This window comes from Salvelinus namaycush, chromosome 42, assembly GCF_016432855.1.
Source record: "Salvelinus namaycush isolate Seneca chromosome 42, SaNama_1.0, whole genome shotgun sequence".
NCBI classification, from domain to species: domain Eukaryota; kingdom Metazoa; phylum Chordata; class Actinopteri; order Salmoniformes; family Salmonidae; genus Salvelinus; species Salvelinus namaycush.
The window spans coordinates 13,051,379-13,067,051 of NC_052348.1; the positions used below are offsets into that span (position 1 = coordinate 13,051,379).

Below are 15,673 nucleotides of genomic sequence, written 5' to 3' on the forward strand. Positions count from 1 at the left end.
TTTCACAGTCTCTCACCACAACATGTTGTGACAAGCACACAACAAGAAGATGGCACCAAGACCATGTTCAGGTTACTAGCGGAATCAATCAGTGAAAGCCGCCTCCCCATACCAGAACCAGTAACATTCAATGGAGAACCACTCTCGTTCACTGACTGGAAGGTCTCTTTTCAGACTCTGATAGACAGGAAGAACATACCAGCAACTGAGAAGATATATTACTTAAGAAAATATGTCGGTGGGCCTGCCAAGAAAGCCATCGAAAGTTACTTTATGTTAGGAACAGAGTCAGCCTACCATGCTGCGTGGACCATTCTTGAAGAAAGGTACGGAAACAAATTCCTCATCGCCAAGTCCTTCAGAGATAAGCTCAATGCATGGCCTAAGATAGGATCCAAGGACAGTCTTGAACTTAGAGACCTTGTAGACTTTCTTCGCAGCTGTGAGGCTGCTATGTCTCAGAATAAGGGCCTGGAGGTGCTTAATGACTGTAATGAAAACCAAAAGATCCTCGCTAAACTTCCAGATTGGCTAACTTCAAGATGGAATAGAAAGGTCGTAGACATCTTAGAAGAAACTGAGACCTTTCCAAGCTTCAGTCAGTTTGTGAAGTTTCTCACGAGAGAAGCAAAGATCGCTTGCAATCCTGTAACATCCCTTCATGCTTTGCAATCAAGCGAAGATGGAAAACCTAAGACACCAAGGATTCAAATCCCCGGAGCAAGGGTGTTAGCAACTAACTCTGATGAGAAAGATACTGTTACTAGTTGTGTCTTCTGTGAGAAGTCAGGTCACAGTCTCCACAAATGCTGTAAGTTCATGGATAAGCCCACCACAGAGCGACAAAAGTTTGTTCAAGAGAATAAATTGTGCTTTGGCTGTTTAAGGCCTGGGCATCACTCGAAAGATTGTGATAACAGGAACACCTGCGACACGTGTCAGAGGAGGCATCCATCTTGCCTGCACGAAGATCGTACTAAAGAAAGGTTAAGGGATAGGAAGACAGAGCCCCCACAAGATAAGGGGACAAGAGCGTCAAGTGAGGCCATATCCAACAGAGTCGTAAGGGACATTAACAACACTCACACCTCCACAATCATTCCAGTATGGGTGTCAACCACAAGCGAGCCAGATCGTGAAGTTCTTGTGTATGCACTTCTTGACACCCAGAGGGACACCACCTTTATCCTTGAAGAGACAACAAACGCTCTCAATACAAGGAAGGAGCCAGTCCAACTGAAACTCTCTACAATGGCTTCAAGGAATACCATTGTGCCCTGCCAGAAGCTGTCTGGTTTGCAGGTTAGAGGGTTTTACTTGGAGAAGAAAATCCCTCTGCCAACGACTTACTCGAGAGAGTTTATTCCTGCAAACAGAGATCATATTCCTACTCCAGAGACTGCAAGAGCATGGTCTCATCTTGAACACATTGCAGAGGAGATTGCTCCTCAACAGAGCTGTGATGTCGGTCTCTTAATTGGCTACAACTGCTCCCAGGCTCTCCTTCCAAGAGAAATTGTGTCTGGTAAGGAAAATCAGCCTTTTGCTCAGAGAACAGACCTTGGCTGGAGCATAGTCGGCTATGGAAACCCATGTATCGACCATGGCGACGCTATTGGAGTGAGTCATCGGGTTATCGTTAGACAGGTGATGCCAAGCCTTCAATCTTCTTCCAACGTCACAAATCAAGTACACTATGTTAGTAGAACACGCGTAAGAGAGGTAATCACAGCACTGGACATTATCAAGACGCTTGAATCCGACTTCAACGAGAGAACTGCAGAAGAGGACCTCATATCTCAAGAGGATATCCGGTTCCTGACAAAAATGAAAGCGGGAATCAGACGCAAGGACAATGGACATTATGAGATGCCGCTGCCGTTTAAGGAAGAAAGACCCAACCTGCCGAACAATAAAACATGTGCAGTTCACCGTCTCAAGTGCCTGGAAAGGAGGCTAAGGAGAGACAAGCAGTACTACAAGGACTACACAGCATTCATGGAAGAGACCATAGCTTGTGGAGATGCTGAGAAGGTCTCCAAAGAGGAAATTAACAAGCATCCAGCATGGTACATCCCGCACCATGGGGTTTATCACCCACAAAAGCCTGGGAAGATACGAGTCGTCTTTGACTGCTCAGCTAAGTTTCGAGAGACGTCCTTGAATGACCATCTCCTTACCGGTCCAGAGTTGACAAACACATTGCTGGGCGTCCTTTGTCGTTTTCGTAAGGGTCCAGTTGCAATCATGTGTGATGTAGAGCGCATGTTCCACCAGTTTCATGTGAAAGCAGAAGACCAAGATTATCTACGGTTCCTTTGGTGGGAGAACGGAGATCTAGAGTCTCAACCCTCAGTGTATCGTATGAAGGTCCATTTGTTCGGCGCAGCTTCATCTCCTGGTTGCGCCAACTATGGTCTCAAACATCTTGCTGCCGAAGAACGAGGAAGCTTCAGCGAGAAGTATATCCAGTTCATAGAAAGGAACTTTTATGTTGATGATGGGTTGACGAGCGTATCGTCTGAAGCTGAAGCGGCCCAGCTGGTGAAAGAAGCAAGAGAGCTTTGCAGCATCGGCAAACTCCGGTTGCACAAGTTTATCTCTAACAGCAAGGAAGTGATAGCCACAATTCCCAAGGAAGAACGTGCCGAGGGTGCCAAAGACCTGGATATGGCTCTGGGTGAACCACACATGGAGAGAGCGCTTGGTGTACTGTGGTGTGTCGCATCAGACGAGATCCAGTTTAGAGTAGTTGTCAAGGAACGCCCACTCACAAGAAGAGGAGTATTGTCTACAGTAGCCTCTGTATATGATCCGCTTGGGTTTGTGGCACCCTTTGTCCTGGCAGGGAAGCAGATCGTGCAGCAGATGTGTCGTGACAAGATCGACTGGGATGACCCCCTTCCAGATGACCTACGTTCCCAGTGGGAATTCTGGCTCCAATGTCTACAAATCTTGTCTGAAGTAAGGATTCAACGAGCCTACTTGCCATCAAGTTTCAAGGAGGTGCAGAGTTATGAGCTCCATCACTTCTCCGACGCTAGTACATCAGGTTATGGAGAGTGCTCATACCTCAGAACATCCAACACAGACAGAAATGGAATAAAGACAGAAGAAACGCAAGGATTAATGACATTGTCATCTTGCAAGATGATACTGCACCACGCAACCAGTGGAAATTGGCAAAAGTTACAGAAGTGTACCTGAGACAGGATGGCCGGGTGAGAAGATTCAAGTTACTGATCAGCGACTCCTGGATGAGAGAGGTAAACGCATCACCAAACCCACCTATCTGGAGAGGCCCATCCATAAGACAGTCCTGGAAGCCGATCAAGAAACCTTGCAGACCCCTTTCACAGAAATCACCGGTGATTGGTGGGAGTGTAACTGACAGTTAGACTTACAGGTTATGTCGTTGTTTTGTGTTTGAATTGTGTAACTGACAGTTAGACTTACAGGTTATGTCGTTGTTTTGTGTTTGAATTGTTTACGTGTCCGCTGTGCGGGGAAATGATAAGACAAGCGGAACTACGTAGCTAATAACTGTTGTAACGGGGATTCTTATTGTAGCAACACACTTTTGGAGGGAAGGCAATCCCGCGCTGTGTTAGCTAAGTTTTCATGTCATCGGGTGTAGTTCATAAAGTTTGAAGCGTATGTGTTAGGATGGTAACGTTATAATAATTAAGGATGAAGCGTGAATTCATGCCAGGAATAATAAGTGTGAAGTTTGATTTCCTCCCTTCTGTAATAAGCAGCCAATTAAGTATTTTTCCTTTATTCATGTGTTTAATCTAATACTGTTATAGCGCCGGCTAAACTGTTTATGTATGTAAGCACTTCAGAGTTATACCAAGCTAATAAGTCACTCGTAAGATAAGGTTGTAAGAGTATGCTTAACTGTATTTTTCATTTACTTTAAAGTTCTCACGGAAGGTGATAATTCTGACTAAATCTACAGAATAAAGCCGCCAGTTAAAATCAAGGAACGGTTGTGCTCGTGGTTACTGGAGGGAGCTACAAACCCCGCCTTCTTTCCCTCTTGTCGTGCCTTCTGTATAAGCGGCCACAGTTTCTCTCTGGCAGCCTGATCCTGCGGTATCAGAGCTTCTTTGATGCGGAGTTTCTTCTCGTCCAGAAACTTGTTCCCCATGGCCATTTTCCATACGATGTCCCTGTAATGGCGCATAGTTAAGCGCAAGATGATATTGCGAGGGGGTCCATCAGATCTTCGTTTCCCAAGTCGATGTACCACATCAATCACGTCTCTTAGCCTGTCTTTGATGCATGGTGCCACTTTTCCCAGGATATTAATGACTACTTCTCTAATATCCTCTCCCTCTACCTATTTTACACCTTGGATTTTCAGATTCCACCTGCGAGAGTACGTTTGAAGTTCAGCTACATTCTCACACCGCTCATTATTTTTGGATTGCATTTTCTTCAGCTCATTCTCTAGGAACGTTATCTTATCCTTGTTCTCGCTCACAACTTTGTGTAGTTGATTGACAGTTTCTGACAAATGATCGATCTTCTTTGATGTTTCTTCTGTAGCCCGCTCTATGAGGGACACTTTGGAGAGCGTGGCGTCTTATTTAGTAGACAGGGACTGGATAGCAGAGAAAAGTTCCGACATGGAAATGTTTTCTTTTACTTTTTTCACCGGTGGATTTTTACTTGGGGTCTGAGGTAAAGAGGTTGCAAGGATTTCATCCTGGTCAGTTTTGTTCTTTCTCTTGCTTGAGTTCGCGGCTTCTTGTGTATCCATGCTGCTCTGGTTCTCGTTGTGGCTAGCTAGCATGTAAGCCGTCTTCTGCGAGACTTGGATATTTCTTTCTACTTTTGTCTTTCTGTCGTGTTCTTCCCATTCAACTTGACAAAAACTAACTCTAAACTTATCCCATGTCCATAAAAAAAGTTATAGTTAGTTTCTTTCAATATTAATAGCCAATATTTGACTGTTAACCACCTAACCCTCAATATTGCTTTGAAGAGCGAGAAAACACTCGCTCTCACAGCGACGCCATCTTGGCCTCCATCCTTATTCTGATTAAGTCAACAATACCTCTAGGCATATCTGACGTCATGTATTTGATATCTTTATGTGAAGGTTAATTTCCATATTGACATCAGTTCATTGTGTTTGAGGACGGTTCACTGACAGGTTTTCAATGGATAGATTAGACTAGTTTAACAGTTACAGAGCAGCTACAGTAGCCTATCAGAACAGCTGCAGTAGCCTTTCAGAACAGCTGAGGTAGCCTATCAGAACAGCTGCAGTAGCCTATCAGAACAGCTACAGTATTAGAGGCGCAGACCCTTAATTAACGGGCTACACATAATGGCTGACGACAGCCAGGTAAGGTTAATTTTAGCCTACGTTTAACGAGCTTTAGAGTTTTCCTAATTCCATCTTGTTCTAATAGCAAGTCTGCCTTAAGTGCAGAAACCGTGGTTGATATTAGAAAATAAGTATGATTGGAAGTTTAGGCAAGTAATTCAATTGGGTAATTGTTGTGGGATGTTAGCATACCATACTGCGCGTGTAGCATTAGTGCCATGGAGGATTGTGCAGGCCGGCAGGTTGCTACAGTTTCCTAGTAGCATGTATGCTTTAGGGATCAGATCTGGATGACTTTTTCACCTGAACTGCTCATTGGCTGTCCATAATGAGCCCAGCAAGCAGGATGTGTAGCTGGGCTCTGCAATAACTAGCTCCCAGAGCAATTACAAATAACTATTCTTGTTTTAATAGCGTCATTAGAACTAGCAACATGACAGTGAGTCACCTCAGTAGAAACGCTATGTGTTGGATTCGTCCATGTCTTGCTAAATTACCTAGCTACCATAACAGCTGTGGAGAATTTATACTGCAGTTTTAAGGGATCTCTCTGAAGGTTTTAGATGATACAGTGGTGCTTCGTCCTCTGGATGAAGAATCATACATCTCGGCTTGGCTTCATTGCATTATTATTTGGGAAACGTTGACATGCCATTTGTGTTGACGGATGGATGAAAATAATGTAATTATAGTATCGTTATACATAGGCTAGCAGGAAAATCCGCATGAGATACCCATAGAACTGAGCCCTGCTCCATTTCAGCACCATGCATCCATCCATCCAACCACCATCCATTTCAGGTGCTGCCCAGACTCGAAACATTTCAGCACCATGGCACGGTCCCCTGACGCCTAGAAACGTGTCAGCACTATGCAGCGGACAATAGTGCTGAAATAGTTAAAGCCCCCTAGAACGTCATTGATTTTAAATTATTGTAAGTGCAAGTGGTTATAATTTATTGCATGTCCTAGTTTTGCAGCTTTGCAACCTCAGAATTGTAGCTAATGGATTGCAGCGAGTTACGTGTTTGTGCATGGTGATGAATGAGGATGCTTGATAAATCATAAATTAAATGCAACAACGTGCACTTACAAATATTTTCGTTTGGCAGAACTTTGACAAGCTATGATCTGTTTTCTAATGACATTGACAATTCATATAGACATTAGACTTAGGCCTAATTGTGACATCATGTGTGTATGACATCTTTGAAGAATGCCCTGGCTTCAGCCAATCGGAATCGAGTATTCAACAATGCTTTGGCATAATTCAAGGACGTTCATATTCACTTCAGTTGTCTGCCGATGGTTCACTGACGTTTTTTCAAAGGAAGTATTAGTATTACCTCTAAACAGCCTACAACAATAAGCTACACATCATGTCAGACGACAGCAAGGTATGGTTCATTTAGCCTATTTTGAGTTTAGAGGAGAAATTACTAACAATATAGTAGGTCACTACCACAGCAATAGGTCTCACTGGTTTGATCCATGGACTGAAATCTGACCACTATTGCCGTTTTGTTTGAAAAAGGAGAGAATCATTTGTTTCATAAAGTCACAACCTTGGACTGATATTGACCTCTCATTTATCCACCAGAACGTGAATTGGGAGGATCATCCGGATGACCAAAATAAAGTTGTGGAGAATATGAAGGATGAAACAGAGACACATGAGACCAACAAGAACAGGACAGGAGGCAAGGTAAGAAATATGCTGTCCTTTACACATCCTCTGCCTACTTAGGTACAGATCTAGGATTAGTTTACTATCACTAAATCCTAACCTTAAAGCATTAGGAGACACTACACTGACCTTAGATCTGCTATGAGACCTATAATCTGTTGTCATGTAGGCTAAACGTAAGTCCAGTGGCCGTGCCAAGAAGACTTCTGTGGAAGAGGACAGCAGCATTGGTGCAGGTCCGAGATTACTTAATGTTGGGTGCAGGTTGTGTTCAAATTCATCAGCACTGATCTGAGAAGATAGTATCTATATAGGTGAAAGCAATATAGTGGAGGCCCGCAGAGAGATGTGCTTTTACCTGTCCAGTGCAATCAAATCACTAAAGGTGAAGGAAATTAGGAATAAAGTTCAGATTCAACTTTAGATTTCTCTTTGCGGTTTCCCAGAGTCTTCTCAGACACCCGGGTGTGGTTTCCGGGAAAGGGGATCTATCATTGAGCAGCTGGAGAAGGAGGCTCAGAGGACTCTAATGCCTTCTCTCAAGATTGGGACATGCTGTGCCCCAATCCTCCTCTCTTTCCTGAGGAGTCTAACTGATGAGCAAGTTCCATGTCTTTTTCCAACCTCACATACAACTTATCTGAATTTATAGTCATAGTGCACCTTCTAACCACAAATGGGATTTTAAACACTACACCTAACCCTAACATCACTGTAACCACACCCCTAACTCTTGCTGTAAATCAAGAACAAAATGACTCATGTACTTGCTAATAGCTTAATTAAATACACTTTTATTATCCCTAACATGGCTATCTAGTGACTCCACTAACTCAACACCAGTGTGCAGCTAAAATATGTTTCCTTTCTTTTCTTTTCTCTAGCCAATGGAGAGTGATTCAGCATGGCATGAAAAATAACGTAAGTCTCTCCACATAAGGTTCTGGTCAGAAGTTGTGCACTATATATATATAGGGAATGGTGTCATGGAATTGGTTGATTGGCAAAAACATTACTCTGTTTGTTGGTCATAGCTGACATTCGAGCAGCTCTCCATGCTGTGTCTGAAGATTGTTAGGGTCGTGACCCAGACAGCCCTCCGCATTCTCCTACCAGCGCTAGCTCGTATCATGGGGGTGAACCTGAGGAGTGGGGCAACCTCCCCAGAATCCCAGTGCTCTCTGACAGGGTCTGAGGATTCCTTAGGCAGTCTGGATGAGAGAGAGAAAAGGCTGCTGATCAGTGAGATGAACTACTGGACTAAGGAGAGGAGGAGGAATGGCAGTGCAGGGTGCCGCCAAAAATCCACTCGCAGAACCTCATCATCATGCTGGTCGCCTAAGAGGTATGTTCACAGCAATATTTGAACTTAATAATTTCAAGACCTGACCCATACTTATCATAAATTATTAACTTGGAATTCATACCTTGTAGTTTTAAGTTCTGGTCAGAAATGTTGCCCCTGAGGGGGTGGGTCCAGGTGCAAGTCATTTTTAACTGGGTAAGCCATAAAGTAATCTATGAATAAATAGATCAGGTACATGCCTTCCAGAATTAGTCATATTCTGATGTCGTATAAACATAAAAATCAGGCAAAAAATTGTGTCAGTTGGCTTTAGGCTTCTAGAACTACGATGGTATGAGAAGTAAACCATCATTGCTCTAATTTGGTTTTCAGGCTCACTAATGACCCAGATAAGATACCAGTTGGTCACATTTGCATGGCATAAGTAAGTGGTGATTGTGTGTTTATCTTCAAGGTCCCAGACCTCATTGCAGAGCTTGCCTGCAACTAGAGAGGCTCCCCTCATGGAGGAGCCTCTGAAGGCTCTTTTTGGGGTAACGGAAGAGAGCCTCCTGATATCCCTGGTTGAGGGTCACTCCAACCCCACCTCCTCCAGCTCCTCCGAGTTGAGCTGTGCTATCGTGGGGGAGGTAGTACACCAGCTTAACTCTGGCCTCTCAGTGGCCATTCAGGCCAGCTCGGGGAGTTGCCCCCCTATGGACAGTCAGGACATAGCAGCAGGCAAGGAGGTCATTCGGGTAGCCTCGGTGCAGATCCTGGCCGAGCTACAGAGCAAAACGTCTGAGCCAGAGTGGGTAGGGTTTATCGAGCCCCTCATGGACCCTGTGACCGATGATGTGCTGGATGCCATTGTCGGCACAATGGACAAAATGGCACAGGACTTCAACATCCTCTTGGATCTGGCCAAGAAGATGACAATCTTGGGGTCTAAATTTCTGACCAATCTTCAATGTGACCTTGATGTTGAGTGTCCATCTGGGAAAGAAGGAACCACTCACTTTCTCAAAGAGACTGGATCCTCTACCAGTGTGGTGGACAGAAAGCTTCAGACCCTCTCTAGCCCCGACTTTCAGTCTAAAGCCCTCAAGGCGGTGAGCACCATCCTTACAAGGAAAGTCAGCAGCTCTTCTGGCATGGCTCCTTCCTCTAGGCCTTCTAGTGCTGCTCCTAGCTTTACTGAAGCACCCCTGAATACCAGCTCTACAGCCCTGACATCTGTAACCTCCACTGCCACAGTGATTGTTAAGGCATTTGTGGGAGGCATGGAGACGATAGCATCATTTGAAGGCACATGTGAAGCAGTTGATTGGCCAGTTCCTGTAAATGACCACAAAACAGGGTCTTCACAGAAGATAACCTTCTCTCCAGCCCGCACACTCTACGGCCTTATACGAGCAAAGCTGAGGGACCTTTTAACTCTATCCGCTCGAGAAGAAGGTGTGGCTAAGGATGCTTCTCTTCAGGAGTCTTCAGACACCCTGGAAAAGGCAACTGTTTCAACTGTTGAGGTCCAGTTACCCAGCACCAAACTTAGTAGAGTTCCCAGTGAGAGCCAACCAATATCAGCTCTCTGTCTCTCCAATCTGGATACCAGTACTCAAGAAGTTCTTAGCAGTGTTTTTTCCATCTACAAGTCAGAGTTATCAAAAGTGGAGAGTAAATCCTTGGACGTTGTCAGTTCATCTGATGAGTCCCTAGAGGCTTGTTGGTTGGTTGATGGTGTCCTATCAGAGCTTGATGACTATACTATTTCCCAGTCACCCTCACCCAATGAAGACTTGAGTGTGAGTACTCAATGTTCTCAACTGAGCTCAGAAGAGAGTGTCAGAATCACACAGTCCTCTACTAGTCTGATTCAGAGCATTAAGAAGCTCTCTAGCAATGACTTTCAGACTCAGGCAGAAGAGGCAGTGAGTAAAGTGCTGATGAGATCCAGTCATTCCTTTATCACACAGATCAGCCATACTGGTCTTCAGAAAAGTCCGCAGGCTGGCTTATCATCTAGCTCGCCATCAGAGATTGCCTCCATGTCCTCTCAAAATACAGCCTCTGGATTAGTGGAAACCTTTGTCAAAGGAATGGCGACTATTTTCCAGAAAAATGAGTCCACTGGCACTGTGCTACTGGAAAGAAGTGGGAAAGTTTCGCAGTGCTCCCACGGGGGCTCCCAACTGGATGATACTGAATTGAGTGTTAAAATATCAGAGGAGAAGCTTTGGTCAACAGCTAAGACCATCTGCGTCAGTATGAAGAACACACTTAAGGATTTCTTCACAGGGCTGAAGCCATCCGGATCCGAAAGGACAGAAAATGCTTCTTCCAAAGAGACCCTTGGGGAAATCCTGGTTGCTATCCAGAGTGAAATCTCAAACTTAGGGCGAATGAAGAATTCCAGGGAGCTCCTTCAGATCAACGATATGGTAGGAACTATGCTGAAGGAGGTTGAGAAAAGTGAGGATGACAGTGAAGAAGTCTGCCAAGACATCCCTAGAACCTGTTCATCTTTGTCCACTTCTTTAAAGGGTCGTAGTTCCTTGTCCAGCTCTTCAAAGGGTCCTAGGTCAGAGTGTGAGTTAGAGATCAACCTCCCTGGCACTCCCATCCCTGACGAAGTGCCTTTTGATCTGACCTGCCCCATAGTCAGGAGCTCCTGCATCGACATCAGGGACTCTAAAATGCCAGAGATTTCTACAAGTGACCTAAAGACAAAGATGATGGCACACACAGATGAACCCCTTCATCGTAACAGTCCAATGACTGACAGCAGCCGACCACCGAGTGCTAAAGCCTCTTTTCGATCATCCACTCCGTCTTTCACCAGCAAGGGAACCTCTTTGGTACCAAAGGGAGATGGGATTGACATTGAAGAGAAGGAGGTGTGCATCCCCAGCAGCTCTGGCCATCTGAGGGAGCTCTTAATCACCCCGGACATCAGCAGTGCCACTGCATTCCTACTGCAGTACTTGATGGACTCCAGCAAAGATGATGTCATGTGTTTGGTCACCATACTGGTGATACGGTTGCTATCGAAGATCAGACCCTCAGCCCTAGATGGACCCTCCCAACAGGCAGCAGACATGACAGAAACATCTCAGCAACTCATCAGACCAGTCCTGTCTGAGTTCTGTGCTGCATCCAGATTCTCCAGGACACAGCCATATTCCCAGAACCTGCACATCCACAGGGTGTTCAGAGGTGTACATAAAAACCTCATGGAGGAGTTTGGCTCTTATAACACCCTGCAAGCAGCTATTTCCTCCCAGGACCCTGCATTTGACAGAGTCCTGGTAAAGTCCTTGACCCAGCAGCTGGTACAGGGATGCAAGGAGGCATCAAGACCAGCTTCTGCTGCAACAAACCCATCAGACCAGGCTGAGACAGAGAGGGGGGCTGAGCAGAAAGCAAGAAGGAGCTTCCTTTGCTTTTCAATGACCAAACTCAGGATCCACTTCAAGGTATAGCAGGGAGTTAGCTTTTTTTTTTGTTCCAGTTAGGTGCTGATGTTATTGATGTGGCTATGATAAGACACATACATGCGATAAATATGTTTTATTCATCACTAAATTGTTGCCTTGGATTCAGAAGTGTTCCATTTATTTATTTATTTATTCTCTGTACCATTTTCTTTACCTTTCTCCTGTTAGCGTTCCAAGAGAGAAAACAAAAAGGACTGCCATTCAGTCCAGGAACAGACTGAGATTCCCTCTACTGATGGACATTGCATAGGTAAGGATGTTTTAGAGCTCTGCTATAGCTTGTAGTTTTGTTTAGGTGTGTGTTAGAAACATAGAGTATGCCTACCAAACTCATAGCACTGTTATTTTTCAAAATTATTATACTGTATTTCTCTCTCTCTCTCTTTCTCTCTTTCTCTCGCTCAATTTCTCTTTCTCTCTTACCCCATCCATTTCTCTTGTGTTTCTAGCTCCAGTTGGAGAGGTTTCTCCCTCCATATCTCAGCCTATCAAAAAACGATCCTTGATTGTCAGGGTCTTTTCAGCAATGATGAAGCCATTCAGGCGCTTCACCAAGAAGAACCTGTAACCTGTTACGCTGCATGAAGAACTACTTTTGTAACAGCAAGACTTTTGACAAGAGGAATTTCTGCATGTTTACCCTTTCAAAGTCTATTTGATCAAATAAATGCAAATTATTTTACAAGAGTTTCAAGTGTTTTGGATGATCGGTAGCACTGAAGCAGCTTTTCTCAGAGAAATGTGCTAGTTCCCCCTTGGTTACACATTTATTGTGCAGTTTTTGAGTTGGCAGGACTTGGGGTGGCAAGTAGCCTTGTGGTTAGAGTGTTGGGCCAGTAACCGAAAGGTTGCTAGATCAAATCCCTGAGCTGACATGGTAAAAATCTGTCATTCTGCCCCTGAACAAGGCAGCTAACCTGCTGTCATTGTAAATAAGAATTTGTTCTTAACTGACTTGTCTAGTAAAATATAATAACCAGAGCTTGTCTCTAATACAATAGTTGCTGCATAGACTGTCAGATAACCAGATGTTCTCTATTCATTTAGTTAGATTGATAAGAGCTTATTAGCAGCAAGGGGAAAACACATAGAGGAGAATTAGCTATCTGCAGCTAGATCAACCCTCTGAGATGTTATCTGTATGTTGACAGTGTATGTCAGAGCAAAAATCAAGCCATGAGGTCGAAGGAATTGTCCGTAGAGACATGATTGTGTCAAGGCACAGATCTGGTGAAGGGTACCAAAACATTTCTGCAATATTGAAGGTCCCCAAGAACACAGTGGCCTCCATCATTCTTAAACGGAAGAAGTTTGGAACCACCAAGACCCTTCCTAGAGCTGGCCGCCAGGCCAAACTGAGCAATCGGGGGAGAAGGGCTTTGGTCAATTCAAGAATGCTCTATTCTGAGAACTACTTTTAATCACAGAGTGGAAAACATAGAACCATACTGTGTGAATCGCAATTATGGGTGTATTCTGGAATAAGACAAACCTATAAATAGAGTTGGAGTCTGAGTGTGTGTGCACACAGCCACCTCTTTAACCACTCTTCAAAATATTTGTCAGCCTTTGAGATGGAGAGGCATGGGAATGAGTGACAGAACAAGAGTCTAATAAAAGCATGGCTTCTCTCCCACTCCTGCTCACAGCAGCAGTGCAGTGGAGTAGCTTCAACAGCCATCGGCCCAGGGATTTCACATCACATTCCATGATGCAATGCAGAATACGGCTTCACACAGAACAATCACCAAACCCATAAGATAACACTTCACACAGCACAGCCAAACATCATGTATCACATGAAGAGGCATGTGTGTTCTCCGGACGTGATACCTTGTCACGGACCTGCTGTTTCGATCTTCGCTCCCTCTCCCCCACCTCTTTCTCTCTCTCCCTCTCTCTACCACACCTGCTGTCTCGACCTCTGAATGTTCGGCTATGAAAAGCCAACTGACATTTACTCCTGAGGTGCTGACCTGTTGCACCCTCTATAACCACATTATTTTTTGACCCTGCTGGTCATCTATGAAGAACTTTGAACTACAGTACTTGAAGAACAATCTGGCCTTAATGGCCATGTACGCTTATAATCTCCACCGGCACAGCCAGAAGAGGACTAGCCACCCCTCAGAGCCTGGTTCCTCTCTAGGTTTCTTCCTAGGTTCCGGCTTTTCTAGGGAGTTTTTCAAAGCCACCGTGCTTCTAAATCTGCATTGCATGCTATTTGGGGTTTTAGGCTGGGTGTCTGAATAAGCACTTTGTGACATCTGCTGATGTAAAAAGGGCTTTATAAATAAATTGTACTGATTGATGATTGATTGTATGAAATGGAGTAGCATATATCCATCATGTAAAATGAACAATGAACACTGTCTCCATGAACACTCTCCATGAACACTGTCTCCATATCTCAGAATCAGGAACTGTCATATCCCATGTGATCTGTCAAAACAAGTTGATGCATGTGTTATCATGGTGCATTGGGTTTGTATTTGTATTTATTGTGGATCCCCTTTAGCTGCAGCAGCTATTTTTTATGGGGTCCAGTAAAATGAAGGCAGTTATACAATTGTAAAAACATTACTATACATTCACAACAGATTTCACAAAATCCATGTTCCTGTTTGAGTTCGGGGTAGGTTGTCAACAGCACGTACTGTAACACTATCATATGTATTCTGATTAAGTATTTTTATTTTATTTTTATTCTTTTTTAATTCATAATACAAAAATAAACTTACATTGTTACATTAAACATTTCTAGCAAACCAAACACAGGTATTAACAATACTCAAACATACAAAAAATATAAATAAAATAAAATACAAAAAATAAACAATTTAAGTGCAATTATATTCACTCTGAAAAGATCTTATTATAATGATTCATGAAGATGTTATTCTTGTTGTTATTCACTAGGGTTAATGTTTTAATAAGATAATTAAATTCAATCAGAAAAATTGGTAATTTTGGTATAGAATTTTGGAATCTTTGTTTGTGTATAAAGTATTTGGCAACAAGAATTTAAAAAAAAATAACAATCATTTCAGTGGTTTTGTTATCATTGCAATAGTAACATATTATATATTTTATGTTAAAAATATAGGCAGTGTTCATAATGGTAAATAAGTACTTTGCAAGGTTTTCCCAAAATTCTGACACAAATTTACATTCAAAGTACAAGTGAGACAGATTCTCACCTTTTTCACAGAAAACGCAGATATCATCAATAGCCACAAATTTGGAAATCATAGCATTACATGGATATATCTTATGTAAAATTTTGAAGTGCACTTCCTTAACTTTGTTTGGTATAAAGTATTTGTAAGGCCTTAACCTGTTTGGGCTGCAAGGGGCAGTATTGAGTAGCCAGATAAAAGGTGCCCATTTTAAACGGCCTCGTACTCAATTCTTGCTCGTACAATATGCATATTATTATTACTATTGGATAGAAAACACTCTCTAGTTTCTAAAACCTGAAACCGAGGCTCTCTTCTACTTCCTGCCTATAAATGGGCATGAGATCTATTAGTATACATGCACGTCATACACTTTCCCCTGGATGTCAAGAGGCTGTGAGAGAAGAAATGAGGTGATTATCTTGGTCTGAGATGGAACACATCATCTTGGAATGACGTGTCCCCCATTTTCGGTACTCTGAAGAGCGCGACGTGGACAGTGGGATTGCCTTCTCTTTAGCTGCCGTAATAGGCGACTATTATCTCCGGCTTTGATTTTATTTGATACATGTCACCATATCATCGTAAAGTATGTTTTTTCAATATAGTTTCATCAGATTATTGAAAAATTTTCGGGAGTTTTGCCGTGTTCCGTTCTCTTCCGTTTGTTGACATGGAGAGATT

At 43.4% G+C, this 15,673-nt stretch overlaps 1 protein-coding gene across 1 annotated transcript; it reads left to right on the plus strand.

The window, feature by feature from the left end:
- The first annotated feature begins 7,268 nt into the window (after positions 1-7,268).
- LOC120034659 lies at positions 7,269-12,446 on the plus strand. The gene is made up of 5 exons (XM_038981252.1): positions 7,269-7,949; positions 8,063-8,373; positions 8,789-11,789; positions 11,979-12,060; positions 12,260-12,446. The coding sequence occupies exons 1-5, from the start codon at positions 7,938-7,940 to the stop codon at positions 12,376-12,378; spliced, it is 3,525 nt and encodes a 1,174-aa protein (XP_038837180.1). The 5' UTR covers positions 7,269-7,937; the 3' UTR covers positions 12,379-12,446.
- The last annotated feature ends 3,227 nt before the right edge of the window (positions 12,447-15,673 follow it).